General features: G+C 48.3%; 1 protein-coding gene and 1 pseudogene across 3 annotated transcripts in view; one reads left to right on the top strand and one right to left on the bottom strand.

Annotated features, from left to right (window-relative positions):
* Parp16 (poly(ADP-ribose) polymerase family member 16) overlaps positions 1-17715 on the bottom strand; it is a 24346-nt gene extending 6631 nt beyond the window's left edge. For all 3 annotated transcript variants that reach the window (XM_029543796.1, XM_029543795.1, XM_029543797.1), the window contains exons 1-3: positions 17216-17715; positions 6016-6153; positions 2162-2368 (exon numbers count right to left, since the gene is read on the bottom strand). In XM_029543796.1, coding sequence (XP_029399656.1) covers positions 2162-2368; positions 6016-6153; positions 17216-17389 — 519 coding nt within the window. In that variant the 5' untranslated portion in view covers positions 17390-17715. The remainder of the gene's footprint in view (positions 1-2161; positions 2369-6015; positions 6154-17215) is intronic.
* Positions 2378-4912, top strand: LOC110327540 (annotated as a pseudogene).
* Positions 17716-22618: the final 4903 nt, after the last annotated feature.

The following is a 22618-nucleotide window of genomic DNA, read 5'->3' as shown; positions in this document are numbered from 1 at the left end:
GTGTGTGTTCTCTCTCTCTCTCTCTCTCTCTCTCACACACACACACACACACACACACACAGAGACACACAAATACACACTCACACCCGCTTACATGCATGCTCGCACCATGGCCAAGATAACGGAGTTGTGGGAGTTGTTTCTCCGTTTTGCCTCGTGAGTGCTGGGGATGGAAGTCAGGTCACCAGACTTAGCAGCAAGCACCTTTACCCACTGAGTCAGCCCGGTGCCCCTCCCCCACCCCATTAATCCTCCACTTAAGCCCTACATATATTTTCCGCTCCTGAGACTTAAAACTTTGTGCCTGGCTGCTGCCAGCAGAGAGCTCGAGAGAGTGCTAGGCCATTCCTACTGGCAAGATCACAGACAGGAGCTACCTCAAGGGATCCCTTCACTGAAAGGACGGAGAGGCCAGAGATTGAGTCCATGTAGCCAAGGCCCCCAAATTCATCCTACACAGCACACTGCCTGGATACTTGAATGAAGGTTTAGTGTAGAAGAATAGGAACTTCAGTCAAGTTCTCCAGACAAGCTGCAGGGTAAGGCAGAGACCCCTGGATTCCAGTAGCCTGGCCAACAGTCAGCCCAGGGCCGACATAAACAAGCCTGTCACCCTCCTCTCATCCCACCCTCGCTAATCAGATGCAGCAGGGCTGGAAGCAGCTTCTCCAGCCTCAGGGCTACATCAGCTGCAGCTGAGCCCAGGCTCCTGGAGCCAGCCCATCAAGACAAGACAGATGCTGCTCCGCCTGGGGGTGGGGGTGGGGGATGGCATAGCACCCACTGCCTCAGATGCCCTCTCCACTGGCCTACCATAGCAACTGCTGCTTCCCCTGGTGCCTGGAACATAAGGAACCGTTCCAGCCCTCTCGTGTGTTCAGAGGGTAGCGGTCACGGGTGCCACAAAAGAGGGGACAGACTCAAACAGCCTGCATGGCTACCATGCCTGTTTAGCTACAAGCTCTAGATTGTCATCTTCCTCCTACTCCTTCCCAGGGGAGCAGAATAAGTGTCAGAAGAAAGAAGGTGACTGCCACAGTTTTGACTCATAAAAATGAGAGGAAAGCTGTTCTGCGGAAGAACCTCCCCTTTGTGGATCTCGGTGCACCCCGCAATTTCTCAGGGTCAATGGAGGCTCAACAATGCTATGGTCACATGGGGGATCCTGCTAAAGTGTGGGTTGTCACTGGCTTATCTAAGTGAAGCTCCACATTTCCAGCAAGGTCCTCTTGGGTAATCCTTATGCTGCGGTTCCAGGGTTCACACTGTGTGACCAGGGCCAGTCACATGTTAAGACCACTGCAGAGTTGAAGCGTACTGATGGGTCCCACCCCCGTAGTATCTCAATTACTTGGTCTGGGATGCAGTTGGCACCGGGATTTTCATCTGTTTTTGTGAGAAAAGGTCTCGTGTAGCCCAGGCTAACATCAAACATCCTATGTAACCCAGGATGCCCTTGTACTTGGAAGCCTTTTGCCTCTACTTCCCTAGTGTTAGGATTATAGGTTAGTCACCACCACACCCAGCTTGTGTAGGGGCTGGGAATTGAACTCAGAGCCTAGTGCATGGCAAGTAAATGTTCTGCCAACCGGGCTACATCCCAAGCCCTCTGGTTCTGTGTTTTGTTTTGTTTTGTTTTGTTTCTTTATTTTAAACTTTTTATTTATTTGTATGTGAGTCGGCTTGTCTCTATAGCCACCATGTTTGTGCAGTGCTCATGGAGACCACAAGAGGGCGCTAGATCTTCTGGAATCAGAGCAACAGGCCGTTGTGAGCTGCCCAGTGTTGATGCTGGGAAGTGAACCAAGAACCTAGGCAAGAGCAGCCGGCACTCTTAGCTCCTGCTGCTCCCCCAGCCCCAGCAGTGGGATTTTTAAAGTTTCTCAAGAGATCTAAATGCAGAGTTAAGGCTGGGAGTCACTGATGCTTCCCTGACCATAACCATCAGGGAACTCTCCCAGAGAGCCTTCCAACGCAGAAGGTCAGCCGTGGCCTGAGAGGTGACTCCCAGGTGGCCAGGTGACAGCGCTGCAGGTCTGCAGGTCACTCTGAGTGCTGTGGCCTCAGTAAACCTACCTCCCCATGTACTCTGCACAAGCAGTCCCCCAGCTGGGACCCAGCACACTCCTCCTGTGCTCCTCAGCAGGTGCTCCAGGCTCACCTTGTTCAGGTGGCAGTGCAGGCCATTGTGAATGATGGAGTGGAAGTTCTCTAGACGGCTGCCATGGAAGGCGTAGATCAGGTCTCGTTCTCCTTTGGCCTCATAAAATCTGGCGTTGGCCGGGTCAAAGTACTCGATTTCAAATAGGAAATCCGGGGTGGGGACAGGTGTGTGAGGGGCGCCGGTCAGCTGCTGGATCTTTTCAAACTTGAAAGCATGAAAAGGAAACAGAGTCACAGCTTTATCTGGGACACTGGTAAGTGTGCTTCGGAAGGGTCCTCCCAATGGCCAGCGTGCTGGCACAGGCCTACACACTGCCCCCAGTTTGGGAGCTAGAGGCAGGAAGACCATGAGTTCAAGGTCATCCTCGGCTACATATCAAATTCAAGGCCAGCCTGGGACTACAGGTATGCACCACCATGGCCAGCTAAAATGTCCTTTTATAAAGTAAAAACACATGTCAGAGGTCCCGACTTGAGCAAAATAAAAAGCTGGCATTCCTGTGCTCTCACACCCCCACATTTTAAAAACTGTACTTATTTCTATTTCTGTGTTTGTGTGTGTGCCTGCTTATCTGTGTGCACCACCTCGAAGCAGGTGACCATGAGGGCCAGGAGAGGCATGGGATCCTCTAGTACTGGAGTTAAGGACAGTGGCAAGATGCATGTGGATGCTGGGAACTGAGCCCAGGTCTTCTGCAAGAACAGCAAGTACTCTTAGCCAGGAACCATCTCTCCAACCCCACCCAGACACCACCCCACATTTCAAACTGGCTCGTCACCAAAAGTAAAGGAGCCACCATCACATCTGCTTTAGCTGTAATGCCCAGCATCTAACAGGGCCTGGATCCCAGTTGAGTGTGAAGAAATCATTGCATCTCAGTTCAAGAAAGGAAGTAACCCAGACCACTCTGGAATACAGACTTCCACTCCATGCCCACCCCTGTATCTTACCACTTAGCAAAGTTGTATGTCCCCGTGATACCAGAATTCCTGGAATCAAAATCTGTAACATTTATTAGATGCTTATAGAACTGAATTCTAGAGCTGGACCTGGTGGCACATCCCTGTGATCCCAGGAATCTGAGGCAGGAGGACTGCCATGACTTTATAGTCACCATAGGCTACATATTAAAACTTTGTACCAAAAACCAAAAGCAGAGGGTTGGAGAGATAGCTCAGAGGTTAAGAGCGCTTGCTGTCCTTGAAGAGGATTGTCTTAGTCAGGGTTTCTATTCCTGCACAAACATCATGACCACGAAGCAAGTTGGGGAGGAAAGGGTTTATTCAGCTTACACTTCCACATTGCTGTTCATCACCAAAGGAAGTCAGGACTGGAACTCAAGCAGGTCAGGAAGCAGGAGCTGATGCAGAGGCCATGGAGGGATGTTACTTACTGACTTGCTTCCCCTGGCTTGCTCAGCTTGCTCTCTCTTTTTTTTTTTTTATTTGTTTGTTTATTATATGTAAGTACACTGTAGCTGTCTCCCAGAAGAGGGAGTTAGATCGTTACAGATGGTTGTGAGCCACCATGTGGTTGCTGGGATTTGAACTCAGGACCTTCGGAAGAGCAGTCGGGTGCTCTTACCCGCTGAGCCATCTCACCAGCCCCTCAGCTTGCTCTCTTAGAGAACCCAAGACTACCAGCCCAGGGATGGCACCACCCACAATGGGCTCTCCCCCCTTGATCACTAATTGAGAAAATGCCTTACAGCTGGATCTCATGGAGGCACTTCCCCAACTGAAGTTCCTCTCTCTTCGACGACTCCAGCCTGTGTCAAAATGACACATAAAACCAGCCAGTGCAGCTGGGCATGGTGGTGCACGCCTTTAATCCCAGCACTCGGGAGGCAGAGGCAGGCAGATTTCTGAGTTCGAGGCCAGCCTGGACTACAAAGTGAGTTCCAGGACAGCCAGGGCTACACAGAGAAACCCTGTCTGGAAAAACCAAAAAACTAAAAAACAAAACAAACAAACAAACAAACAAACAAAAAAAACAGACAGTGCAAGGACAGGGGTTCAGTTTCAGTTTCCAGCATCCACATGTCAGCTCACAGCCATGTGTCACTATAGTTCCAGGTGATCTGACACCACCCTGGCTGGTCTCCTCAGGTATCAGGCATGGGCATGGCATACATACACACATGCAGGAAAGACACTCATACAGCTAAAATAAAAATAAAATAGGCTGCAGTGCTCTAGGGAGCACGGCTGATCCTTGCATGAGGCAGGTCAAGATCAAGACTGGCACGGTGAAGCAACTACTCGAAGAAGAAGAAGGAGTGTGTGAGAACGGAGCAAGGCAGCAAGAAGAAAAGGTTGGAAACATGAAGGTTGGAGATGGTGACAACTATGCCATTAAGAAGGAGGAGAGGAGGGGGAGGGGGAGGGGGAGGGGACATGGTACTGGAGAGATGGCTCAGTGGTTAGGAGCACTGACTGCTCTTTTAGAGGTCCTGAGTTCAACTCCCAGCAACCACATGGTGGCAAAACCATCTGTAAGGAGATCCTATGCCCTCAGTTTCTGAAGATAACAGTGTACTCATATACATAAAATAAATAAATCTTTAAAAAAAGAAGGAGGAGGAGCTGGCAGAGATCCTGCAAGAGTCCTGGATGATGACCCCAGACTGCCAGCGCCGGTGAGAGGTTCCATCCATATTCAGATATTAGAAGTGGAGAGGACTTAGAAGAAGCCAAGGAGTATAAAGAAATGCATGTAGTGCTGGATCCAGCAAAGTTAGAAGCCTGAAGTCTTCCTGTACAAGATGTTTTTTTGCATTAAATCTTGGGGTCCATTCAACAATCCATTAATTTTGACCACTGTCTGTGGTAATATGAAAACGTGGTTCTTTTTATGCAGTTGCATATAATTTTTCTGTATAATGTGTCAAATAAATGAATTAATCTAAAAAAAATTTTTTTTAATGTTTTAAATTGAGGGCCAACAAAATGGCTCAGTGGGGGGGGAAAAAGATGCTTGCCACTAAACCTGACAACTTGAGGTCAATCCCAAGACCTCCATGGTAGAAGAACATGTTGTCCTCTGACACACATACTGCCCCCCAATGTAAAAACATTGTAATTTAAAACTCGATGCGTATTTGAAATTGCTTAGCTCAGTAGCAGCACAGAGAAGCATCCACGGCTGCACCAGAGAACAGAAAACCACAGGATCTACCCTGGGCCTCGTTGTCCCAGCCTGTCCCTGTGAGTTTCCAGACAGGCATGGAGGCCTAAATTTCAGAACATCTGGTGCTGGGGAAACACCCTTCCTGTCACTGGTTCTCTGGGGGAAGACTATGGCCTTACCTTACAAAAGGTAAGTGGCTGGAATGGGATCTGAACCCTAAAACTTCAGGATCCCACTACTATATGGGATACTTTTTTGTATAACAGCTGGACTAAGCCAATTCCTCACCTCTTCTCCTCGCTTATCCCCTCTCTTTCCCCTTCCCCCTCCCCTCCCCTCCCCTTCAGTGCTCAGGATAGAACTCAAGACCTTGTGTATGGCTAAGCAAGTGTTCTGCCATCGAGAGACATTCCTAAGGCATGGATGGGCCTGTCACTTCTCAGAAATACCTGCAAAAAGCACATTTGCCCCACTGACGTACACCATAGTTATCCAAGTTTATAGGTGAGGAGACCCATGCAGAACCGAACCGTGCAGTGGAACCCACCACGGTGTAAGTTCCTGGGCTCTCCAGACATTCAGTGAGAATCTCTGACCGTGACACCCATGAATCTGAAATTTCAACCAGCTACCCAGTGGTGAGCACCTAGGTCTCAGAGCATTGGCACTGTCACAAAGCAGCCAGCCTTGAGAACCTGTGATCCTATACACCAAAGTCTCACCTCTGCCTTCTTGGCACTGTGGATTGTCAGGATCTTGGAGGATAAAATCCAGCTCACCAGGTCCCAGGCCTGTTTGTCTGTGTCTCTGGAGGACTGTAGAAGCTCCTTCAAGTTGGGTAACCTGCCAGTGTCCGCAAGCTGAAAGGAGAAAGAACCTCCATTAGCAAGAATCCCAGATAAAATGGTGATTGAACGCCCTCTAGTGGTGAGATGGAAAACTTCACTCCTATCCAGAGGAATTTTCCAAGAGGTAGTCTCCGACCTAAATAATACCAAACACTGAAATTTTTCAATTCCAAAAGGTTATGCTCTGTTTTATTCACTTGGTACAAAACATGACCTAAGCTGCTGCAGGTTTAGTCTCTGTCCTGTTACAACTGATACCCTCAGCTGCAAGAATGTTACTGCATGGGATGGCTGGAGGCTGTAGGGGTTACTGAATGAGCGGTACCTTTCCCCCTCATGAACACAGGGGTGGGTGTTGTTCTTACTTCTTGCCTCCTATGCCCTGCCTCTTCCACAACCAGTCCCCTTCCAGGCAGGAGGTCCTTTTACTGAGCATCTACTCAGTGCCAGTTCCTGTACGTCTAGGAGACATGGAGAGGGGAATCTTGGGAAAATGGAGAAGGAAGCTGGCTTGCTCAGCGCTGGCTTGTGTGATGGCTCAGCAAGCAAAGACACTCACCGCCACACCTGACAACTTGAGTCCCATCTTCAGGACACACACAGTGGAAAGGGAGAGCTGACTCCCACACTCTGACCTCCACGTGTTCATAGTGGCACAACTGCGCGCACACACACACATGAAAATGAAATAAGAGAAAAGAACTCATTGCGGTGGATATACTCAAAGTGGAGAGGCTGAGGCAGAAGGGCCAAGAATCAAGCAAGGTCCACCTGAGTTAGCTACCTAGTGATTTAAAAAACTGCTGGAGGGGCTGGAGAAGCGGCTCAGCAGCTCTGGTGGTTGAGAGCACTGACTGCTCTTCCAGAACGCCTGAGTTCAATTCCCGGCAACCACATGATAACTCACAACCATCTGTAATGAGATCCGACGCCCTCTTCTGGTGTGTCTGAAGACAGCAACAATGTACTCATACGCATTAAATAAATAATTCTTTAAAAAATAAAAATAAAAAATGGCTTGAACTATATGGTGAAACAGACAAAAAGAAAAAGAAAAAGAAAAAGCTAGGGATGTGTCCCAACAGTAGGTTGCTTGCCTTGCACACACAAGACCCTGGGTTTAATCCCCAGTACTGGAAAATAATTGAAAAATTCTGTAGTCAGGCTGGGAAGCACCCCTTGTAATCCCAGACTCAAGAGCCCAAGACAGGAAGCTTGCTGTGAGTTTGAAGCCAGTTTGAGCAACAAAGCAAGATGTTACCTATAAAACAAAAGAAAAGACATAAGAGGCCCCATGTTTGCCGCTCAGCTCTGCATTTAACCGCACAACAGCAGCAGCAGCACACTATAACCCTGGGGATCTGGGGATCCATAAGGCTCTATCGTGAAAAAAAAAAAGGAAAGGAGGAAGAAAAGGAAGAACGGTAAAGAGAAGAAGAAAAAAAGAATAACGAAGGACACTCGACTTCCTCTTCTCTTCTGGGGTCATATTCAGTTTTTTGTTTGTTTCTCTATTACATATTCGCTAGCCCAGAGCCGGAGCGGGAGCTGGAGCTGGAGCCAGCGCTCAGCCACCTCCTTGACTCACCAGCACTCCTGCTCTCTCACCGCATCCTGTGAGCCACAGCCCTATTCTCCACCCAGACCTGGGCTCAGAGAGCCCTAGGAAAGAGCAGTAGTTAGACCTCGTGGGGGGGGGGGGGGGGGCTTCTGACAAATGGTAAAGACTCTAACCAGCTCCATCTGGACACAGGCCGCACCCCAGCTCCACGTGGGAAGTCACCTCCCAGACCCTCCCACTGCCACCTGCCCAGAGAGGACCCTAGCTGTGCCCTGCCTCCCTGGGCCTCCTCCTGCCCACACTCTTGAGCCTCCTTATACAGCCTGTGGCACTTTCCACAGTATTCTGCTCTATTAAGTCAAGAGTCTTGCCGGGCAGTGGTGGTGCACGCCTTTAATCCCAGCCCTCGGGAGGCAGAGGCAGGCGGATTTCTGAGTTCGAGGCCAGCCTGGTCTACAGAGTGAGTTCCAGGACAGCCAGGGCTATACAGAGAAACCCTGTCTCGAAAAAACAAAAAAACAACAAAACAACAAAAAAGTCAAGAGTCTTCCTGTCTACATTATGTGAGTAAAACCACACAAGAAGGGATTGCCAGACAAAATACAAGTTGCCCAGTTACATGGGAATTTCAGATGAGCAGCAACAACATCAAAGATGATCTGGGGGTTGGGGGATGGGAGTGGGGTAGCACAGACCTGCCCTTAGGAGGCAGGAAGACCACACAGGCAGGACCAGCCTGGTCTATATCAGACCAGTTCTATGACAGCCAAGGCTACATGGCAAGGATTCGTTTCAGCGAATCAATAACCTACATGATATCTGAAGCACAGACTCACTATACAGTTCGGGCTATCCTAGAACTCACTATGTAGAAGAGGTTAGCCTCAAGCATCACAATCTCATGTGCAAGGATTACAGGTGTGCCTCCATGCCAGGTTTACATGATGCTGGCGTAGAACACAGGGCTTCCTGAAATCTAGGCAAGCACTCTACAAAGTGAGCTATATCCCTCTTTCAATAATAATTCATTCTACCTAAGCAGTAGTGGCGCATACCTTTAATCCCAGCACTCTGGAGGCAAAGGCAGGCGGGTCTCTGTGAGTGTGAGGCCTGCCTGGTCTACAGAGTGAGTTCCAAGACCGCCAGGGCTACACAAAGAAACTCTGCTCAAAATAGTAATAACAATAACAATAATAATAAGTAGTGGTGGTTTGAATATGTTTGGCCCAGGGAGTGGCATTATTAGGAGGTATGGCCTTGTTGGAGTAGGTGTGGCTTTGTTGGAGGAAGTGTGTCACTGTGGGGTTGGACTTTGAGAGTCTTCTCTTGGTGGCCTTATGATGAAGATGTAGAACTCTCAGCTCCGGGCTGGTGAGATGGCTCAGTGGGTAAGAGCACCCGACTGCTCTTCCAAAGGTCCAGAGTTCAAATCCCAGCAACCACATGGTGGCTCATAACCATACGTAACAAGATCTGACGCCCTCTTCTGGAGTGTCTGAAGACAGCTACAGTGTACTTACATATAATAAATAAATCTTAAATTCCTGTGCCATGCTTGCAAGCAACCATCTGTAATGAGATCTGACATCCTCTTCTGGTGTGTCTGAAGACCCTGCCATGCTCCTGCCTTAATGACACTGGACTGAACCTCTAAACCTGTAAGCCAGCCCCAATTAAATGTTGCCGTTTATAATAGCGGCCTTGGTCGTGGTGTCTGTTCACAGCAGGAAAACCCTAACTAAGACAATATTAATAACAACTCACTTCAAAGCAAGGATACTGAAGCTTGGAGCTCTGAGTACCTTGCCTAGGTCATAGAGCTAGCCATTCCATGGCGGGGCAAGAGTGCATGACGCTGGGTGGCCTCAACACTCTTCTACCGAATGAACAAAATTGTTTAGAGGGCCAAGCATCTCTGCAAGGGAAGGATTGGGCCAGACTTTGCTGCCTGGGAAGCTAAGCAACCGTGTAACCCCTACTCTGCTCCGCAGATACTACAACCCAGACAGCTACTGGCTCTGCCTTAGGGCGGTCAATGGCACAGAGGAAGAAGTACGCGGTGTGTACTATGGGATGGAGCAGGAGACAGAAGCTGCCATGTGGGCAAGAGATCTAAGCCATAGGTCCTGGCTTGGTGTGTTTGCCAATTCCTGGGTGGAAGAGAATAAGCGTTCTGGGGGAAGGGCAGATGTGGAAGGAACTCACCCCCAGGAGGGTGCGTGGAAGAGGTGACAGGAGGACTGTGAGAGGCAGAGCAAGCGATGCCCAGAGGAGTGAGCAGTCAGGCACACAAAAGGGGCATCCTGGGCCCAAACATCCCCTGAGACAGAAAGGGGAGAAAATGAGTGTGGGGGACCTGGGGGAAGCTTGTAAGGCTACTGCAGGGGAAGCTTGTAAGGCTATTGCACTGAAGATCCTGGCCTCCCCCAAGGTCTCGCTGCAGCCCACCAGCTTCAGGTGGTTTCTGTGTGATGGCAGCTCTCACCGAAGCTGCAAAGTGAGATTTCCTGGTTTAAAGGGAAATCAAAGGGTCAGAAAGAGTACAGTGGTTAAGAGCACGTCCCACTCTTGCAGAGGACCTAGATTTAGTTACCCGCACCCACGTCAGGTGGTTTTCACTGCCTGTAACCCCAGCACCCCGGGGGACTGACACCTGAACACACATGGTGTCTGTTCTCTCTCACACACAAATAAAAATAAATCTTTGTTTTCTTTAAACTGAAGACAGAGGAAAGAGATGAATTACTTGAACACAGTGTAATCTGACTGGAGGCTCTCAAGGTGGAGGCTAGCCTGGGCTACGCAGTGAACTGTCTAAAAACATTAAAAAGAAGAAAAGCAAAAAAAAAAAAAGAAGAAGAAGAGAGAGAGAAAGAGAGGAAGAAAGAGAGAGAAAAAGAGAAAGAAAGAGAGGAAGAAAGAGAAAGAGGAAGAGAGAGAGAAAGAGAGGAAGAAAGAGAGAGAGGGAAGCCGGGCCTGGTGGCGCAGGCCTTTAATCCCAGCACTCGGGAGGCAGAGGCAGGCGGATTTCTGAGTTCGAGGCCAGCCTGGTCTACCGAGTGAGTTCCAGGACAGCCATAGCTATACAGAGAAACCCTGTCTCAAAAAACCAAAAAAAAAAAAAAAAAAAAAAANAAAGAGAGAGAGAGAGAGAGNGGNANAAAGAGAGAGGAAGAGAGAAAGAGAGAGAGGAAGAAAGAGAGAGAGAAAGAGAGGAAGAAAGAGAGAGAGAGAAAAGCAATCTGCAAGCAGAGGTTTGTTTTTATTTTTCCTAATTTCTAGAAAGCAAGAGGACAGACGCACCCCATCTGCCAACAGTCTACATTTGTGTACTTATCCAAGACAGAGTCAGTCTTTAGCAGAGATGATCTGTAACTCTCCTGCCTCAGCCCCCCACAAGTTAAGATTTCAGGACCGCACGCCCATGCCTGGCTTTCACAACCCACACTTCTGCAGACTCTGCTATGGAGACTGAGGAGAGATGGAGCCACAAAAATGGCTGGAGGTGGTGGTGAGGTGGGGGGTAGGGGTGGGCAGAGCTGAGAGCTTGTGACTGGAAGACAGGAAGTCTAGTAACCAGCCAACAGTGAGCAGGGGAGAGACCGGACGAGCCAGAAGGAGGCAGCCCAGCCTCCTGGCTTTGAAAGACTGGGAAGCCCAGAGGATGCTTTACCACCAGCTCCTGGATTGGAGGCCCAGGAATCTGTCTGCAGATGCCACCACAGGTGACGCTCATCACCAGGCAAAACTAGGGTTACTCAGATGCCGGTGGCTGTTGCTGCTGCCCTGACCAGGCACAGCAGGCGAGAAAACACCTGGAAAAGTAATTGTCTAGGAAAGTGCCAGGGGGATGAGGGAGTGTGGGGGACAGTGCTGCACAATGAGCCAAAAGGCACCTGCCTCGGGACTAAGCAATGACAACTGGAACCATGGGGGAAGGAAGGGCAGGCACGGAGGGCTGCCAGGTAGGGCTGGCCTAACACACCCTACAATGTGACACTCTAGATTTACTTACAATGGATAGGGGGTAGGAGGGAGAAAGGAAGTGGATGGAGTGGGCATGGTGGTGAATGCCTTCGTCCCAGCATTTCTCAATGAAAGATAGGAACAGGGAGGGGAGGGAGAAAGGAGATGAAAAGCTAGGAGAGGTAAGAAGGAGATGACAGGGCTGGAGAGATGGCTTAGTGGTTAAGAGCACTGACTGCTCTTCCAGAGGTCCTGAGTTCAATTCCCAGCGACCACATGGTGACTCACAACCATGTGTAATGGGATCTGATGCCCTCTTCTGGCATGCAGGTGTTCATACAAATAAAGCACTCATATACATAATATAGATATATCTTAAAAAATACATACATAGGGTGGGGGGAAGGTATAGGGGACTTTCGGGATAGCATTTGAAATGTAAATGAAGAAAATATCTAATAAAATAATTTTTAAAATACATACATACATACATACATACAAGGTGGCTCCAAGTACAGGCAGCTCTTTAGAAATGCCTTCTTTTGATGGCTCACAACCATCTGTAATGAGATCTGACGTCCTCTTCTGGCGTGTCTGAAGACAGCTACAGTGTACTTAGATATAATAATAAATAAATCTTTTTTAAAAAAGAAATGCCTTCTTTGATTGTGAGCATCCCTGATTCTCAGGCAACAGGATATGAGTCAACTTCTGGTTGTTACTCCTAGGTGACATACCTGACCACCTGAGTTCCATCCCTGAAACTCACATGGAGGAAGGAGAGAACCAACTTCTGCCTGTTTTCTGTCCACTGACCTTTGAACTATGCACATGTACATGTGCACACACACACACACACACACACACACACACACACGTAAACAAACAACCTAATACCAGCCCAGGGATGGAACTCAGTCACTACACTGTTATTGTCCAGCATGCACGAAGCCCTGGGCTGGATCTTCAGCACTGTCTAAAGCATCATCTCCATCACTAACCGGTCCACTGATCACCAGGGTACTTACTAGGACAATTAGTAGGAAGTGGGTGGTAGCTGAGTATGGTACCTTGAGTTTGATCCTTAACACTGAAAGGTGCAGTTAATCTGAAAGACTAAGAACCACACTGAAAAATATCAAGTCCTGGGGGCTGGAGAGATGGCTCAGCAGTTAGAGCACTGACTGCTCTTCCAGAGGACCTCAGTTCAATTCCCAGCAACCACGTGGTGGCTCATAACCATCTGCAATGGGATCCTATGCCCTCTTCTGGTGTGTCTGAAGACAGCTACAGTATGCTCCTATACATACTATAAATAAATTTTAAAAAAAAATAACTTAGAATGTGATTCAGCAAAATAAATAAATAAATAAATAAATAAATAAATCAGGGGTTGACCTAAAGCATTTTTATTAGACAAAATCAAATTTAAGTGCTATAATTTCCTCCTTACACAGCACCTGAGCACTTGTGGAAAACCCTCAAATCAATTGATAGGAAAATTAAAATGCTATATATGATCTGCAAACACGAAGACTAATTCTAGTTCCAGGGCTATTCTGATCAGTTAAACCGTATGCTGTAAGAATGACGCCCTGACACCCAGGCTGTTTTACAGCTGCCTGGTGACTTCAATGTCAGACTTGAGAGCCTGGAAAGAGTGACCTACCCCAGCAAATGTCAGTAGCCACTTTCTAATCCGGAAATAAGCAGCAAAGGCCTTCCTCACGGGCCTCACTGGTCTTTGAGACAGCAATGCCATGTCTCAAGAGTTTATCTCAGGAAGACAACGAGAAATGTGAACAAGTATTAGCATAGAAGGGTGTTTTACTGTGACACTGTTTGTGAGAGCCATTTTTTTTTTTTAAGTTATGAAAGAAGCAGGCATAGTAGTGCACACCTGTGAACCCAGTACTCACAAGTCTAGGGCAGGAGGATTCCAAATTCCAGGCCAGTCTGGGCTTAAAAAAACACCAGCACCAACTGGGCATGTAGCTCGGCTGACAGAGTGCTCGCCCAACAAATACTAACTGCTGGGGTTTGATCCTCAGAATCACACAAGGGGCAGAGGGGAGGGGTGGGGGCCTGGGGCCATAGCTCAATGGGTAGTGTTTGTTAGGCAAGCATAAGGACCAGAGTTTGAATCCCTAAAATCCCTGCTAAAGAGCTGCCAGGGGTGGAAGCCAGCTATAATCCCAGCACTCAAGCTAGCTAGACTAGCTGGAATCGGCAAGCTGCAGGTCCAGCGAGAAATCCTGCCTCAATAAACAGAGAGAGATGGAGGAAGACCCCAGATGTCAGCCTCAGGTCTCCACACCAATGCGTGCACACACATGAACCCACACACAGTCAAATTCGCATGCTTGCACGCGGACACACACACATTTGCAAAATAAATAAAATACTGCCATGGTAGAGGACTGATTGCTGCAAGCGGGGTCACAGAACATGAAAAACTTTCTCAAGAGTCTTAAAGGAGGAGTTTCCTGGACACAGAGTAGAAACGGTATCAGGGGACCCAGGACAGCAGCAAGCTTATGCAAGGTTTTTAAATAAATAAATAAAGTATTTTAATTAATCACTCAGTTGTTCTGAGACAGAATCTGGCTAGCCTGGAACTTGTGATATAAAACAAGCTGTCTTTAAATCTGCAGAGGTCAGCCTGCTTTGCCTCCCATAGTATGTGCGTGTGTCCATATGTGTGCCCCACTGACTGTGGAGGTCAGAGGACAACTTGCAGGAATCTGTTTTCTCCTGCCACTGTGAGTTCCAGAGATCAAATCCAGGTCCTCAGCCCGTGCAGCAAGCACTTTTACCCACAGAGCTCAGCAGCTCCTATCTGCAGCTGAGATTCTAGCAAGTCCCAAGGTGCTGGTGACTGGGACATTGGTTTGATTTAGGTACAAACCACCCTGAGCATAGTTAGCCCTGGAGTCAATTCAGAGAAGCCACCACCAGTCACCTCCCATCCCCACAAGGGTCTGTGGTCTAAAGGAAGAAAACAAGTAAAAGCTTAACAGTTGTGACAGCCAGTGTCAAGGTCTGTTGTCAAATGACAGTGTAAGTTTGGAGATAAAAGTCAAAGGGCCGGGGGCTGGTGAGATGGCTCAGTGGGTAAGAGCACCTGACTGCTCTTCCGAAGGTCCAGAGTTCAAATCCCAGCAACCACATGGTGGCTTATAACCATCCGTAACAAGATCTGACGCCCTCTTCTGGAGTGTCTGAAGACAGCTACAGTGTACTTACATATAATAAATAAATAAATCTTTAAAAAAAAAAAAGTCAAAGGGCCAGGAAAACCCAAGAGGGCTAGAGATCATCTGGCCCGATAAGGGCTTATGCAATCCTTGTGCCAAGAAACAAGGTCAGAGACTCTCAGCTGGCAGTCAGCGCATACTCAATTGGATGCCCCAAATCTGGATCCGTGCCTCCCAGGCCAGGCCCCAGAGAACACAAAAAATTCTCAGTGTGAATCAAAGAACTGGTGGGATGGAAATGCATCGAAGAGATAGTTGGAGGGCTTTGGGGACCTTGGCAGGATAAGACCAGACCACGCCTAACTTCCAGGGACCTGGTTCATCAAAGGGTTCTCTAGCACCAGGGCACTCATTGTTCAAAGCTACTCTGCACCTGTAATAACACCTAGGCAGGTGGAGGAAGTAATTGCAAGTGGCCAGAAGTGGCAAATGCTCGTATCATTTCTCCAGTTAGAGAAATGAGAGATTGTTAAAAACAGCTCCCCAAGTTTCCTTCTCCGGCCACAAAATGATCCAGAAAGTGAAATGCAGACTGAACTTCATCTTCTTTGAAAATTAGCCTTTGAAGTCACTAGACATCTGTTGTCAAACGTATGCATTTTTTGTGCTCAAGACCCTGACACCACAAACTCAAAAGAGTGAACAAGAGTTTGCAGAAGAAAGAACAACGGAAGTCAGAAGTCGGGTTGCCTGCTTCTTCCCACTTCCTGTACCCTGACCTGCAGAGACACTGTGGTCAAGACTTGAGGGCTCCTCAACATGGGGCTAGGATTGTAAGGGCCAGGTGGAGCCAGATGGCCCGCCTTTGTTTGTTACTTGACCTCCAAGGAATGAAAGCAAAGAGGGAAGCCAGGGCTCACGGCCCCATCAGAGACGGTGGGAGACACTCGGTGTCCATACTGAACATTTCTCTCATCAGATAACAAGGTTACATTAGCTGACTTCCTAATGTAGAAAATGTGATGCATTCCTGGCACGGACTTAACCCGGTGATGATGAATTACCTTTTATTACACGTTGTGTTGGGGGTCCTAGTATTTTTGTGGTGAGTTTTGTATTTTTTAAAACAATGTATTTTTAATGCAAATGGGTGTTTTGTCTGGATGTATGCCTGTGTACCATGTGTTCCTGGTGCTGGCAGAGGCCAGAAGAGACTGGAACTGGATTTAGATGGTTGTGAACCACCATGTTTGTGCCAGGAATTGAACCTGTGTCCTCTGGAAGGGCAGCCAGTGCTCATAACTTCTGAGCCATCACTCAAGCCCTGGATTTTTGCACTTATACTTGGGAATGGAATTGCTCAATAATTTCCTTGGATTTCCGTGATCAGATTTAATACCAAGGATATTCCAACCTCTTTTTCTCTCCTGTTGTCTTGTTTTGCTCAGGATAGCTTTATGTAATCCAGGATATAGAGAAACTCGATATATTGCTGAGGCTGACCTTGAACTACATTTTCAGTATTTTGGGAAATTTTCTATGAAACTGTCATCATGTATTACTTCCGTATTTGAAATAGAACTTGCCATTGAAGTAGGTAGGCGCAAAGGTTTGTTTGCTCGTTTCTTTTTGTAGCCCAGGCTAGCCTCAAATTTGTGCTCCGGCCTCATCCTTCTGAGTGCTGAGATTGTGGGTGTACACCACCACTATTGGAGACTTCCTATTTTTTTTTTTTCACTGAGTCAATTTTGGCAAGCTATATCTTTCCAGATAATTCCAAATATTTGGATTACAAGAATAGCTGACATCTGGAATACTGACCCTAACTCTTAAAGAAATTATATGATTTATGGGTCATGCGAAGTGCTGAAACTTATAATCAATCCCAGGACTCCGAATTATAAATCATCAGAAAGTAACAACGCCTATGTGCACGGCGTGGCAGTTTATATAAGAACTGTTCATATGTAACTTCATCTGAAGGGCAAAGTCTAACTAGTTGCAGAGGAAGGGACAACTTCCTATCTAGGCAGAACAGCTGGTTCAGATCAACGCCCCTTTAGGGCCACACTTGAGCGTTTTGTGGAGGACTATGTAGCTATTCCTCACATCACTCCTGGGAGTAAGTCACTGACAAAAGGAAGCAGCCACCGAATGACCTGGCAGTGTGTCTGCACGAGGGTGTTTAGGAGTGTTCTTGCTGATGGGAACCTTCCCCAAGGCCAGGCTGGGTGGGGAGTCCAGGGAATTGGCATGTTTTCTAACACGGGTGGAGCTGCTCCTGCCTGCCGTTCCACAGGGCCACTTGGCCCAGGATGCAGCGAGCAACGGTGGATCAGGACAGACTCACCAGGGCCTCGAAGTCCTTACAGTCGTGGCGGGCGTAGGAGGCGGGGAAGGGCCTCAGCACCGAGTCCCGCTTGTAGCTCTGCAGCGCCGAGGCGAAGAGGCTGCAGCGGAGGTCCGCGGCCAGCACGTCGCGGCTCGCTGCCTCCCTGGCTGCCGCCCTGTTGGAGAGCTGCATCCCGGGCTCCTAGCGCGTGGCCGGGAGGAGACAAGGAGAAGCAGCGCGGGGCCTGGGCCCGGGGGACCGTGAACCGTCTGCTGCCAGGTTTTCCAGCCCGGGGGGTGGAGCTAGGCAAAGGGGTGACAAATTGACAGTGGTGTGAACGCGCCGGCGAGCGTCCTCTGCAGGACACTGGGCTCGGTCGCTCAGTGCGAGGAAACACGGGATCTGGGAGAGCCGCCTCTCGGGTCCCGCCAGTCCCGGAGTCCCCGGTCTGGAGTTGTCGCTATTGCACCCGGCGTGGGTAGTAGCACCCCGGGGACCCGGCTGATCGGTCCTGCCCGCCCTACACTGCCAGCAGCCACGGCCTACCTCCCCGCCCGCCGCTCTCACGCCGCTCCGCCCACCCGGCCCAGACCCGCCCCTTCCCGCGCCCTAGCTCTGCTCGCGCCCGCTCACAGGTCCCCGAGGATGCCAGCTGCCCCGGGTGCCGGGCAAAGGTGCCCAATGCGGCTGCTAGACATCCTCGCTACCGCCCCAAGTGGAAACCGACCCGGGATCCGCCCCGGGCAATTGTCTTTGTCCTGGCTCCACGGGTTGAGCCAGCCTCGCTCAACCTTGGGAATTGCCACCTGTTGAATAAATCGGTTTCCTCTGGAGCTGACACGTTGCACAGAAGCCGCCACTTGACACCCAGGGAAAACTGAAGGTCAGAGTGACACAATACTTTCTCAAGACACTGTAGCCGACCCAAAGACCTTCCTCTCTACCTTACAGCCTCCGCAATTCTCTGAATTGCTCAAATGCCTGACCTCAGATTTCCCAGGATCCTCCTCCTTCGAAGGCCTCTAACAGGAAGTCGGGGAAACATGCACTGGGAGAACAATGACCTAACCCTGCCGAAGGGAAAAGACCGGACCCCAAGATGACTCAGCAACTGGTCGAGTAAAGGCACTTGCTGTCTGTCCTCACGACCTGAGTTCTATCCCGGGATCCCACGTGTTAGGAGCAAACCGACTCCAGCAATTTGTCCTCTGACTTCCACACCTGCCCCAAGGCTCGAGTGTGCCCTACATGGGAATGTATGCACAAAATAAATAAATGTAGGCTGGCTCAGCGGGTAAGAGCACTAACTGCTCTTATTTATGTCCTGAGTTCAAATCCCAGCAACCACATGGTGGCTCACAACCACCGGTAATGAGATCTGACTCCCTCTTCTGGTGTGTCTGAAGATGGCGACAGTACACTTATGAATAATATAAATCTTTGGGCCAGAGCAAGGACTGAGCGAGCAGGGTTAACCAGAGCAAGCAGTGGTCCTAAAAAAAAAAAAAAATTTCAATTCCCAACAGCCACATGAAGGCTCACAACCATCTGTACAGCTACAGTGTACTCACATACATAAAATAAATACATTTTAAAAAAAATAAAATAAATGTAAGAACAGATTCCCTTTATCTCTTCCTCTTCAAGACCTCACTAGAAAAAAAGCACTTGGCCTACTGATCACATAGAAATCTAAGGCCAGCCAGGCGTGGTGGCGCACACCTTTAATCCTGGCACTTGGGAGGTAGAGGCAGGTGGATTTCTGAGTTCGAGGCCAGCCTGGTCTACAGAGTGAGTTCCAGGACAGACAGGGACAGTCAGGACAGGGACAGTCAGGGCTACACAGAGAAACCCTGTCTCAAAAAACAAAAACAAAACAAAAACAAACCACAAAACAAAACAAAACTTTACCAAAAAATTATTAATTAGATAAATAAACATACACATACACTCACTCTGCTCTCTCTCTGAGAAATAGCCCCTTCTCAGGCATCCGAATGGGCTTGGCCCTGTGCTCCTCAGACTTTGTGGGGGAAGGCAGGCGGAACTATATCCCCAGTCCCTAGAGAGCTTCCCAGGCCAAGCAATGATGGAACACCCCAGGAGTCGAAGTGGTAATGATTGTTGTAAGGCCTGGGCTGATTTGGAATCACCAAAATGTCTGAGAGCCTATGACCTCAAATAAAACCCCTCATGCACCCCAAGTCCTGGAGTCCCTAGGGCCCCGTAGAGCACCTGGAACCCGAAGGTACCTGCTGCATGTCTGAGGCATATTGCATGACCCACTCTCTGAGAAAACCTTCTTTTTTCTTTTTCTTTTTCTTTTTTTCTCTTTTTGTTTTTCAGGACAGGGTTTCTCTGTGTAGCCCTGGCTGTCCTGGAACTCACTCTGTAGACCAGGCTGGCCTCGAACTCAGAAATCCACCTGCCTCTGCCTCCCAAGTGCTGAGATTACAGACATGCGCCACCACTGCCCGGCCCATAAATAAAAAATAAATCTTAAAAAAAAAAAATTAATGAAGGACCAGAGAGATGCTCAATGATTTAAAAAGCTTCCCGATCTTCCAGAAGACCTGAATTCAGTTCCCACATCAGGAGGCTTACAACAACCAGCGACTCCACTTCCATGGACTCTTAACACTCACATGTGGAATGCATGTTAGCTCTGTGGAAACACATAATTAAAAATAAAGGTACTGGAGATGTGGTTAGGTTAGGAGATATGGTTCAGTCGTTAGTGGCTGCTCTCCCAGAGGATCTAGGTTCAAGTCCCAGCCCCTCCTTGGCAGCTCACAACCCCCTGTAACTGCAGTCCCAGATGATCTAATGCTGACTTCTTGTATCTTCAGGCATGAGGAATGCATGTGGTACTTGATCATACATACAGGCAAAACACCCATACATGTAAGAAGATAGAAAGGGCTTTACAGTTCTTTTTTTTTTTTAATATTTATTTATTTAATGTATGTAAGTACACTGTTGCTATCTTCAGACACACCAGAAGAGGGCATCTGATCCCATTACAGATGGTTGTGAGCCACCATGTAGTTGCTGGGATTTGAACTCAGGACCTCTGGAAGAGCAGTTGGTGCTCTTAACCACTGAGCCATCTCTCCAGCCCCTACAGTTCTTCCTATGAATCAGAGCAAGAACAACAGTGAGTATATGCTTATAGTTTTGTTATGTCCATCTTATCATTTCTGGTTCTAGTTCATTTTTATGAACTCGAGTTACCACCGGAAGACATTTCTGAGGCCCCACACCTGTATGCTCGTGCTGACCGCTGTATATCTACACTTCAGTGCTCAACACTGCTTTCTCGAGGAGGGCTGCAGAGTGAACCCAGGGGCTCCTCTATCTGACGTCTACTTCTAAGCCACATCCAGACCACTTAGGATGTCTTGGTGTATTCCAGCTGTGGATCCTGTGATCTGCAACTTTCTGTTGCTGATTTTCCCCTCCCTTGAAGCTGTGAATATGCCGCCCCTCTGCTCTGCGTTCTTCATTGTTTCTGCTGAAGGGTCAGCAGTAAATTTTACTCAGGTTTGTTTTTCTCATGGTGCTTTCAAGATTTCCACCAGAAGGCTCAGGTGGCTACACGCACTGGCTGCTCTTGCAGAGGGACAGGCTAGCATACAGTAGCCCCTAACTACCTGTGACCCTATTTCCAGGGGATCTGATCCCCTTTTCTGGCCTTCAAGGGCTCCTGCACACACATGGTGCACATAAACTCTCTCTGTCCCCCTCTGGGTGCCTCTTTCTCTGTCTCTCTCTCTTAGACACACACAGAGAGAGACTAATAATAATAATTAAAAACTAAATCTTTTAAAAATGTATTTACCCTAAGCACTCAGGAGGCAGAGGCAGGTTGAGCTCTATGAGTTTGAGGCCAGCCTGGTCTACAGAACAAATACTAGAACAGCCAGGGCTACACTGAAACAAACAAACAAACAACAATAATAATTTAATAATAAAATTTAAAGAATACACCCTCTTGGTATTTTTGCCATGCTGTGTCTCTTTATAAACTTTTGCACTGACACTACTTGAAGTTCTTTGGGCTTCCTGGAAACCTAGCAGGTTGTTTTGTTGTTGTTGCTGCTGTTGTTTTGTTTGTTTGTTTTGGGGCTGGGAGTAAAGGCATTCACCACGACACCACAACGCCATAACACATGGCAACAGCAAAACAATGTATAAACTCTTCACTTCTTTGTGGTTTTACTCTGTAGCCCAGGCTGGCCTGGGACTTTGCAGCCGATGCTGACCTCAGACAAAGCAATACAATTTCTTCCTCCAGTGATATACTTTCTTTTTTTTTTTTTTTTTTTTGACAGTGCTGTCCTTTAATCATATTCTTTTGACTCCTTATTCATAAGAGTGACTTTGAAGGCTGTGCCTGGCACATGTGACCTCTGCCCCCTCTGCAGTCGGTCCCGTTGCCCTTCTCTTTCTTTCTATGTTTAGTTTTGTTTCAGAGTTTTGGTTTTTATGAGACAGGGTCTTATTCTACATAGGGCTGGCCTAGAGCTCAAACTCAAAACAGGCTGGGCTCAAATCCTCCTGCCTCAGCTCCACAAGTGCTGGGAGTACCTTTGCAGACCTTTCATTTGTCTTTGTCCCTGACAACATCCAGATGTTAAAATCCACTCAACACTGTAGGTGCTCAGTTATTTAGACCCCTTGGAAGGAATAGTCCCCTGAGTTGATATTCATATGTTATGACTCCAACCGCTTACTTTCCTGCAAATATGCCCAGCCTATAGACTAGCCCATAAAACCAGTAAGATTGTCAATCTCACAATTGCCCTTCGACACAACCTGCAGGATTCCTCCACTTTATTTCTCTATGTATTATTGTTGCTGCTGCTGCTGTTTTATTATCGTTGTTATTTGCCTGGCTAAGGATTAAGCCCAGCGCCGCTGTCATACTGGAGAAGTGCCCTGCCAGCAAGCTACACAACATCCCAATCTGTTTGCAAGAGGCTTCTCCACGCTCTGGTGCAAGTGAAGCCTGTCCCTTTGGGAGACCATTAGTCTTCTCCCTGTAGGTAAAGTCTCTGGCCCCGGGACTATGGAGATGGGGCTAAGGACAAAGGTAAGCTTCTTTCTGAGCGGCACTCTTGCTCTGTAAGAAATGTCCTAGTAGGGGAGCTGGAAGGATTGCCCAGTGGTTAGAGCACTTATGTGAGATTATCCTATCCAAGCACCCCAAAATAACAAGCATCTGTGACTCCAGCTCAGAGATCTGATAACCCTGTCCTACCCTCTACACATGCCCAGACACAAGTAAAAACATGTCCTTTAAAAAGAGTGCCCATCGGGGCCAGGCGTGGTGGCGCACACCTTTAATCCCAGCACTCGGGAGGCAGAGGCAGGTGGATTTCTGAGTTCAAGGCCAGCCTGGTCTACAGAGTGAGTTCC

The sequence above is a fragment of the Mus pahari genome, chromosome 10 (genome assembly GCF_900095145.1).
Source record: "Mus pahari chromosome 10, PAHARI_EIJ_v1.1, whole genome shotgun sequence".
NCBI lineage: Eukaryota > Metazoa > Chordata > Mammalia > Rodentia > Muridae > Mus > Mus pahari.
The sequence above is the reverse complement of the archived record's forward strand: the minus strand, read 5'-3'. Positions and strand labels throughout refer to the sequence as shown.